General features: G+C 48.6%; 2 protein-coding genes across 3 annotated transcripts in view; one reads left to right on the top strand and one right to left on the bottom strand.

The window, feature by feature from the left end:
- Pex6 (peroxisomal biogenesis factor 6) overlaps positions 1 to 5,668 on the bottom strand; it is a 13,767-nt gene extending 8,099 nt beyond the window's left edge. Inside the window, exons 1-3 of one of the 2 annotated variants that reach the window (XM_031348761.1) lie at positions 4,755 to 5,665; positions 2,852 to 3,015; positions 2,373 to 2,456 (exon numbers count right to left, since the gene is read on the bottom strand). In XM_031348761.1, the coding sequence (XP_031204621.1) occupies positions 2,373 to 2,456; positions 2,852 to 3,015; positions 4,755 to 5,636 (1,130 nt within the window). In that variant the 5' untranslated portion in view covers positions 5,637 to 5,665. Of the gene's footprint in view, positions 1 to 2,372; positions 2,457 to 2,851; positions 3,016 to 4,754 lie in introns of both variants that reach the window. The other variant, XM_031348762.1, reaches the window with a different exon arrangement.
- A 2,571-nt stretch (positions 5,669 to 8,239) lies between these two features.
- The window catches only part of Ppp2r5d (protein phosphatase 2 regulatory subunit B'delta), a 24,727-nt gene continuing 23,995 nt past the window's right edge, over positions 8,240 to 8,971 (top strand). Inside the window, exon 1 of the mRNA XM_031348764.1 lies at positions 8,240 to 8,254. The gene's annotated coding sequence lies outside the window, so the exon portion shown is untranslated. The remainder of the gene's footprint in view (positions 8,255 to 8,971) is intronic.

Here is an 8,971-nt window from a genome sequence, read left to right as displayed (position 1 = left end):
AGTGATCTAGACCCTACTGGAGCCCTGCTGAGGGGGTGGGGGCCGGGGCCGGGCGGGTGGGGCACACAGTGGAGCTGTGACTCCCATGTGTACAAAGGAGGCTGAAGAGAACCCAACCATGATGCAACTCCTTTCTAGGGAATGAGATCTCTGGGCTTCCCTAATCAGGCCCTAGTGGACTAAACATTTGTATCTGTCCTTAGACTCACTGGTGTACTGTCCAGACCCTGCTTTCCCTAGGACCTGCTAGGCACCCAGAAATTGGGCAGAGTTAGAAGCTGGGTCAGCAGCAGTGCAGAAAATGGCCTGCTGTGTCTCAGAACGCCCGATCACCTGTTTTCCTTTGTGAGTACTAAGTGTGGGAGGTCTGCAGGTCTTCCACAGAAAACTAAGTCAGGGGCTGTGAGTTTAGTTTAGTTGGCAGGATGACTGCCCAGCTCCTAAAAATCTTAGGACTTTGGAGGTAAAAGCAGGAGGCTCAGAAGTATAAGGCCATCATTCACACGGATTTTGAGGTTAGCCTGGGCTACATGACACCCTTTCTCAAAAAAAAAAGAGAAAAAGAAAAGAAAAAACCAACCTAAGTAAGGCTGGGTATGGCGATTACATCTTCACTCTCAATCCCAGAATTTGGGAGACAGAGGCAGTTGGGTATCTGTCATCTCTAGGCCAGCCAAGGCTATGTGGTGAGACTCTGTCTCAGAATGAAACAACTAAGTCAGTCATGGTGATCTGAGCACTCAGGAGGCTGGGCCTGGAGAATTTACTCCAAGTTCAAGGTCATTGGGGTCCACAGTGAGTCTGGGGCCACCCTGAGCTACAGAGTAAGGCCCTGACTCACAATTACACACCAGCTCTTAGGCATTTGTTGAACAAGAGAGACAGAGGCAGGAGACTGGTAAGGCCAGCCTGGATGCCAGGTTCCTGATGTGCACTAGGGTTACTGACACTGCCTTTATCTGCGCACTGCTATCTTGAGATAGGGACCCCCGGGCACCAACGGGAACCAAGCTCTGGATGTTAACAAAGATGAGCCAGGCATTCTTGGCAGGTGTCTCATCGGACACAGGATGAGGTAGCAGTAGAAACCCTGCAAATCATAGCTGCAGACACTGGGTTACTGATCTGTCGAAGCTCTCCTAAGAAAATACAAGGGGGGGGGGGCTGGAGAGATGGCTCAACGGTCAAGAGCACTGACTGCTCTTACAAAGGTCCTGAGTTCAAATCCCAGCAACCACATGGTGGCTCACAACCATCTGTAATGAGATCTGACACCCTCTTCTGGTGTGTCTGAAGGCAGCTACACTGTACTCACATAAATAAAATAAATAAATCTTTAAAAAAAAAAAAAGAAAACACAAGGGGGAGCAGTCTTCCCTTGGAGTCTCTTATACTCTTGAGGGTTCTCTTTTCCTTAATAAATCTTTTTTTGGGGAGGAGGTTTCAAGACAGAGTTTCTCTATGTAGCCCTGGCTGTTCAGGAACTTCTTGTAGACCAGGCTGGGCTTGAACTCACTAAGATTCATCTGCCTGCCTCTCAAGTGCTGGGATTAAAGGTGTGCTCCCCACCATCTGGCCCCTTAATAAATCGAAGTCAATCTAAAAACAACAAAAGTGGAGAGGGGCAGCAAGACTGCTCAGCAGGTGAAGGCCCCTGCTGCCAAACCCGATACCCTAAGTTTCTCCTGAGGGTAACCTTGACCTCCACAAGCGAGTGTGAGCAGCACACCCAGGGACTCTTGAATACACACGAACAAGATAAACACTTAAGAAAAACAAAAACAAAAAGCCACTACAGGAAGTGGGAAACCAGTCTAGAGAACACAGGACTACAGCCTGGGATAGTTCATTTTCTTCCTTTCATAGAAGACCAAAGTAGTCTTAAGTTTTCCTTCCAAGCTTGGGTTGGCTTTGAACTCACCATGAAGCCAAAGGTGTCCTTGAACTCTTAAGTTTCCTATCTCTGCAGCCCAAGTGTTACAACTACAGATGTCTACCACCATGCCCAGCTTGAGTGTTGGGGATCAAACCCAGGGCTTCCTGCCAAGCAAGCCAAGTGCTCCACACTTAGCTGTTATCTCTAGCTCTATTGAAATGTTTATTTACTCAATGTTGTGTGTGCCTGCGTAGGATAGGAATCAGATATAGCTGCCCCCCCACCTCCCATCCTCCACATTAGGCAATACTCCACCACGACTCTTAACCTGTCTTTTGATTATGATCGTTTGGGAACCAGAAAACAGTTTTTTCTCTCTCGCCAGCAATAACAAAATATCCTTTGGCACAAAATTATTATATCTAACTTGTGGAGAGAAGACTATGGACTTGCACTCAGGTTGAGCCAGGACTCAGGTGAGAAGGCAGCGGCATACCTGGGCAGTCTCTCTAGGCTTCCTTCCAGGATCTCAACTTGCCCATCCGTTGATACACACAGAACATCCCCTTCCTGGACCACCCTGCAACACACAGTGGCTTCAGTCAGCTCACAGCAGGAGTTAGGAATGTGTTCCTGACACACCTGAGCCTCCTTCCAATAAGAAGACCCATAGCCCACAGCTTCCCAGGCAACGTTCTAGGGGGACAATTAAAACTCAGACCACACCGGGCAAAGAGACTAGAAACGAGAGACCAGAGCTGGAGAGGGCTCCTTGGCTCTCTTGGGAGTGCTCTTTGACCAAACGGTCCTTTTTTTTTTTTTTAAATTTTTTAGAATGTCCCAATTCACTTCCTGCGTCCTCCTAGGCTCCCTGCCACAGGACTTCTCTTAGCCAGTAGCTCTTGGGTATCTGGATCTGAGACATGGGATGGGAGGAGGGGGACAAGGTGAGGTGTTCTTTTCCATTCAGCTGACCTGGGTGTCTGAAAGTGTCGGTATAGAACACGGTCATAATTTCCATTAGCACTGTAGTGAGGCGAGGACAGAATTTCAATGTGTAACTCTTGAGCAAACGGAGGCCCAGGCAGTGGTGAACAGCTTCCTTTATCCACAGGGGCGATGGAGCCTTCCAGATACCTCTGATGGAGAAAACAATCGCCATCTTACAATCTCCAAGGAGTCAGGTTTTACACTTAGCAGCTAGCACCTACAGCTACCTTCTGTCTTTCCCTTATCAAGGCTAGTAACCCGGGGCAGCCAAACTGCAGACTTCTGTTACCCTAAGGAAACCAAAAGCTCTCCTAATGTGTACCAACTCTTGATTCTGGTTCCAAGAGGCTGCCTGTAAAGACGAGCTTTCTGGGCTTTTGATACTCGTCGTCCCAAAGCCGGTGAGGTGCAAAGAAATGTACTTCTGTAAGTCCCGTTTTTCTGTTGTTGTTGACTGGTAGCTTCACTGGTGGGGTGCCGAGTTCCTCACCGTCCTGCCTCTGCCACTCAGTGTTGGGATTACAGGCATGCAGCACCGTGCCCTTCCTCTACATGCTGAGTGACAGCAGCAGCTACTGAGCTGACACAAAGTGGTCTTTGGTGAAGACACGACTCTGGCTGTGGGAAAAGGCTATAGTTTTGTTGTCTCGTTGCACAGCTCAGGTTGACCTTTAACCCAGTGATTCTCCTGCATCAGCTTCTCAAGAAGTACAGATAGGGGCTGGAGAGATGGCTCAGGGGTTAAGAGCACCAGCTGCTCTTCCAGAGTTCCTGAGTTCAAATCCCAGCAACCATATGGTAACTCACAGCCATGTAATGTATCTGATGCCCTCTTCTGGTGCATCTGAAGCGACAGGGTACTTGTATACATAAAATAAATCTTTTAAAAAAAAAAGTAGAACAGATAGGAGTAGACACAGCCAGCTTTAGATGTGTCCTGACGCCACTTAAAGGGCTGGTCAGCTGACTGACCTCCACTGTACCAGTCTCCTTCAGTCAGGAGAACACAAGCACTTTCTCTCACAAGGACATCTTAGTGGACGGGTTTGGTCTACTTTGGGTGCTGGGCAAGTGCTCTTTCACTGAGTCACACCCTAGGTCCATCTCACAGTATTAATGGGTGACTTGCCTAACACTGATGGGCATGTTTTGTTTCTACATATGGTCACTGGGCACCTGGGGGAGGGTAAATCAACTCCATGACTGGTGTTAACTAGTTCATTAATTTTAAGTGGCTACCGGCTTCCTTTCAAGCCGGCACCAGCCTAAACCATACATTTGTATGCTTAGAAACTAAACTGTAGCTGTCCCTCCACAAGAACAACTCTATTTTTAAAAAGCAGAAACCAAACACTTCAAGAACTTCCCTTAAATGTATTTAATAAAGACATATTACACATGAATACCAAAGATAACAAAGAGCCCTTTCAAGTTATATACAATATGTGACTGAGGACTAGACAGTGTGTAATCATAAAAATAAGATACATAACCTAACAAAGATTGAAAAGGGTAGAGGAGGAAGAAATGTTAAAGTTGTGGTTATAAAATCATGAAAGGATTTATCTGGATGTCATGTGTAGGTAGGACTTGAAGGAAATGATGGTAGCTTTATCAGAGAAAGTTAGCAAGGAAAAGCAGAAGTCGAGTGTATTGTAGCGACCCAGTTACTGACTAGGAATATGCAGATCTGGTACTTGACAGGGAACCTCACCTTTCACCTCAACACAAGAAAGACAGTTTGATAATAGAAAATGAGTAAACGAGACTAAGAGCCCTTAAGTGCAAAGTACAATCGTAAGGCACAGGGGACCTAAATTCTACAGATTTAGCCTTCCAACTCTGTAAAGACCGGGAAGAGAGCAAAATGAAAGCAAGTATTCCTGACCTGAATTCTGAGTTCTCCCATTTCCAGGGGGTCACAGCCGAGATTAAAAGCCAGAGTGGCAGGCACAAACACCAATCCGTCAGCGAGTGGCTCGCCCAGCTGCCCAGAGTTGGGTCCCAGTCTCTCGGACAGGTCCCAGCGAGGCTCTAGAACCTGTACTCGAGCCAAGTGCGGCCGGGGGGTGTTTGGTAACTCTCCGACTGGAGCCACCCATACCCACTCGCCCTGGAAGAGCCCGAGACTCCGGAGACAGCTCCGGCTCACACCCAGTGCATCTCCAGTGCCTCCCAGAACGCCTTGGAGTTGCCGGACAGAGTGGGGTACTGCAAAGGAGGATACTACGGGCGGGGGTGGGGGATGGCTGGGATCCCTACTCTCCGGGCCCACTTTTGCCCGCCCGCGGAGCTCAGTAACAGCCAGACGTGTCCCCGGGCCCAGCAACCCCTGCAAGGCCGGTCGCGTCTCCAACACTCGCGAACCGGGCACGGGCAGGGTCTCCCCGCGGCGCACCAGCAGCGGCCCGACTCGAGGCCCAAGCCCAGGCCCCGGAGACGTGCCAAGCAGCGCCCAGCCCAGGGCCGGAGGCCGCCGCACGAGCCGCGCTCGCACTCGCGCCCCGGGACCCAGCGCCAGGACCCGCAGCAGCGCGCGGCTCACCAGCAGCGGCGGAGGCCCGGGCCCGCGCTGCTCGCACTGGGCGCCGGACCCTTCCACGGCCGCCACGAGCAGCGCGGGCCCCGCGGGACTTTGGCTCGCCGGCCGCAGCGCCAGCACCAGACCCAGCCCCGCCGCTGGCCACGGGCCCCCGGGAGGCAACAGCACCGCCAACGGTGGGGTCTCAGTCGGGAAGGGTTCTAGGACGCGCAACACAGCCAGCGCCATGGCGAGGGAGAACGAAGCAGCCCCACTTCCGGAAACAGGGAGCGGAAAAAGTCCCGGACGCGAGAGGCGTTTCCGCTTCCGGCAAGAAAGTGGGCGGGGTGTCGGCGGCCGAGTCGGTCCCGGGGAAGACGTAGGGGGCGTGGTGGGAGGGAGGCTGGCTCGACGGCCGCGTCGTGGTCGACGCACGCGCCCTTGGAATCTGAGTGTAGGAGCGTTTTTTTACAATTCTGTAGGGCGAGTAGCGTCCTCTCGGCCTTCATGCCCCATAACGTGAACTCAGTATTTAACCGATCAAGAGTAATTGATATGCCGGGCGGTGGTGGCCTTTAATCCCAACACTTGGGAGGCAGAGGCAGGCGGATTTCTGAGTTCGAGGCCAGCCTGGTCTACAGAGTGAGTTCCAGGACAGCCAGGGCTACATAGAGAAACCCTGTCTCGGAAAAAAAAAAAAAAAAAAAAGAGTAATTGGTATGAAAAGTGGAAGGAGTCCATTTGAGTCCATTTTCCTGAGGAAATCTTAGTTTGTCCCACTCAGCTGTAGGCACTGAGGGTTGAGGGTTACTGGGAATGTTGTAGGAGGGAATGGTAGGATAAAGCTGCCCCAGACATGCTTTTATGCCAATCTGTTTATGTAGTGGCTGCTGGCCGAATTAATGCATGTGATTCATGTAGCCCTGTTGCTTGGGTGTTGCCACACCTCTCTCAACACACCCTATTTAAAGCCCATGTTCCAGTGCCCTGGGTCCTTCCTGTTCTGTTCTACTCCGACCTAACTTTTAAGATTGAACAGTTTACCTATTCTCTCAAACCCACTGTTCTGACCCAATAATTCTCGAAGAGTTATAGGAGAGAAGGCGACAGAGAAGGAAAGGGTTGAAGGCTTCTGTGATGGGAACTGAGCCATCTTACTGTTAGGTAGATTTCATCTTTGTCTTTACTCCTCCATTACGTTCCGTATTAGGTCGCATTTTTTTTTATTTATTTTATTGTACATGCATGCTGTTTTGCTTGCACATATGTCTATATGAGGGTGTCAGATCCCCTGGAACTGGGGTTATAGGCAATTGTGAGTGACAGGTGGGTACTGGGAATTGAACCTGGCCTGCTGATAGAGCAGTCAGTGCTCTTAACAGCTGAGCCATCTCTCCAGCCCCCCATAGGTCTCCTTTGTAATTAACAGCTACAGAGTTTTTGTCAAATACGTTTAATCAATATATTGGATTGTGGCTATTCCCCTTTTCTAGACCTTGTATTTTCTTCCAGTTACTGTCAGGCTATCTGTCTCCTTTACAGTCGAACCTCTTGAGATAGTCTTCTATTTTGTATAGTATATATTCTGGAACAATCTGGACATCAGATATCAGAAAGTTGAGTATTGACTACATGTATATCCCCACAAGATGAGAAAATACTTAAGATTTCTGATTATAGCTCCTGGAAATACCTTAGGTCATAAACCTGAAATCAGCTTGGAGATGTAATTCAGTTGGTAAGCTTGTCTGGAATGGTGTTGCCCTGAGTTTGATTTCAAGCACGTTATAAAACCAAGTGTGGTTGGTTTTATAACCTCCTGTCTTCCTAGCACCAAGGTAGGTGGAGGCAACAGCTACATAGTAAATGTGGAGCCAGCCTAGGATACATGAGAACTTGTTTCAATGGAATTGTCCATTCTTTTTGTTGTGTATCTTCTTTTTGTTTGTGCATGTGTTCATATGTATGCACATATGTAATCTTAATATGTGATAAAACATTTCCTGGGGAGATTCAACACAAATTTTTCCCACCCCAGATAGGGATCCCACAGCAGACCAAAACATAAATACCAGCTAAGTCCAACTTGATGAACCAATGAGCTTTACTGGGGTTAATTATAGGAATGTGGGGCAGGGGTTACTCACAGGAGTAGAAATGACTCAAAGACAGTGCTTTCACAAAGCCCTCCCCAGTGTGGGTGACAGCTCACAGAGTTGGGAACCTGGAGCGCAGTGCACAGCCTGCAGGCAGCTTACCAGTTGACCAGTGTCCTTTCCAGGTGCCTCCTGTGGTCTATAGACCTCTACCAGGCAGCAGCTCTACTCTGGGAGTCTTCTCTGCAGCTTGGCTTCACTTCTCAGCTTTTCCTGCTTACTCTTGACAGGAAGGGCCTAGTGAATCTAGTCAGTTTCAGGGACTTCCTGAAGCTATTTTGAATTGCTTGCCTTCCTGCTTAATGAGCTTTCTGCAGGGTAGAATGTTTTAAAATGGGAGGAAACTGTTAGAAAATACAGGTTTCTCCCGGCATTGTGGCATAAGCCTTTTATCCTAGCACTCAAAAGGCAGCAGATCTCTGTGAGTTCAAGGCCAACCTGATCTACAAATCGAGTCCAGGACAGCTAGGGCTTGTTACACAGAGAAACTCTCTCTCTCAAAAAAAAAAAAAAAAAACAACCAAAGGTTTCCTTTGAAATTGCTCTCCACATTATTTTATTTTATTTATTTTATTTTATTTTATTTATTTATTTATTTTTTGAGGTAGGACTTCTTACTATAACCCAGAGTTAACTGATTTGGCTAGACTGGCTGGCTGGCAAAGCAGAGGAATCCTTTTGTGCCTGCCCTCATCAGTGCAGGGATTGGAGGTGAGTGGCCACGCCCATGTCTTTCACTAGGATGCAGGAGGTGGCCTCTGAGTATCCAGCTCAGGCTCTCCTGGTATTTTCACAGACTGCCCTTTCTTCCTTCTCAGCTTCTTAAGGGCTGCTCTTGAACTCACTGTTGGAGCCTGATCCTTCTGCTTCCAACTCTCAAGTACTGGATTTTTTTTTTTTTGAGACAGGGCTTTGCAATACATCCCTGGATGGCTTTGGACCTCATGACAGTCCCACCTCAGCCTCTGAGTTTGAGAATTAGAGATGTGTGCCATCAAGCCTGGCTAGATTGGTGCTTCCCTACACATATTTCCTGGGGATTTAACCAAGGGCCCCATACTTGATTGGCAAGCACTGAGCTCCAATCCCAGTCTCTCGTTTTACATTGCAAAACATCATGCAAATAGGACTGCACCTGGTGGTACTGTAGTCCCAGCACTTTAGAGGCCCAGGAAAGATGATTTCAAGTTCAAGGACAGCCTGAGGTACATAGCAAGACCCTGTAGCAAGAACAACAAAAAAGAAGGCTCTGGGGACTTGGATTCATTAAAAAAAAAAAAAAAAATCCCACTTGCAGCCTAGCTGTCTATGTCTCTGTCCCCTGCTTCCTAGAGGACTCGAAAGAGTCTCCTCCATCATAGGCAAGTTTATGCTTCCTGAGAGTTTGGGTTTGCGCAAGAACATCTGTTGCTCAGTTCCATCTGAGGA

This window comes from Mastomys coucha, unplaced genomic scaffold (genome assembly GCF_008632895.1).
Source record: "Mastomys coucha isolate ucsf_1 unplaced genomic scaffold, UCSF_Mcou_1 pScaffold3, whole genome shotgun sequence".
In the NCBI taxonomy this organism is placed as follows: Eukaryota; Metazoa; Chordata; class Mammalia; order Rodentia; family Muridae; genus Mastomys; species Mastomys coucha.
This window is presented reverse-complemented; position numbering and strand designations above follow the sequence as displayed.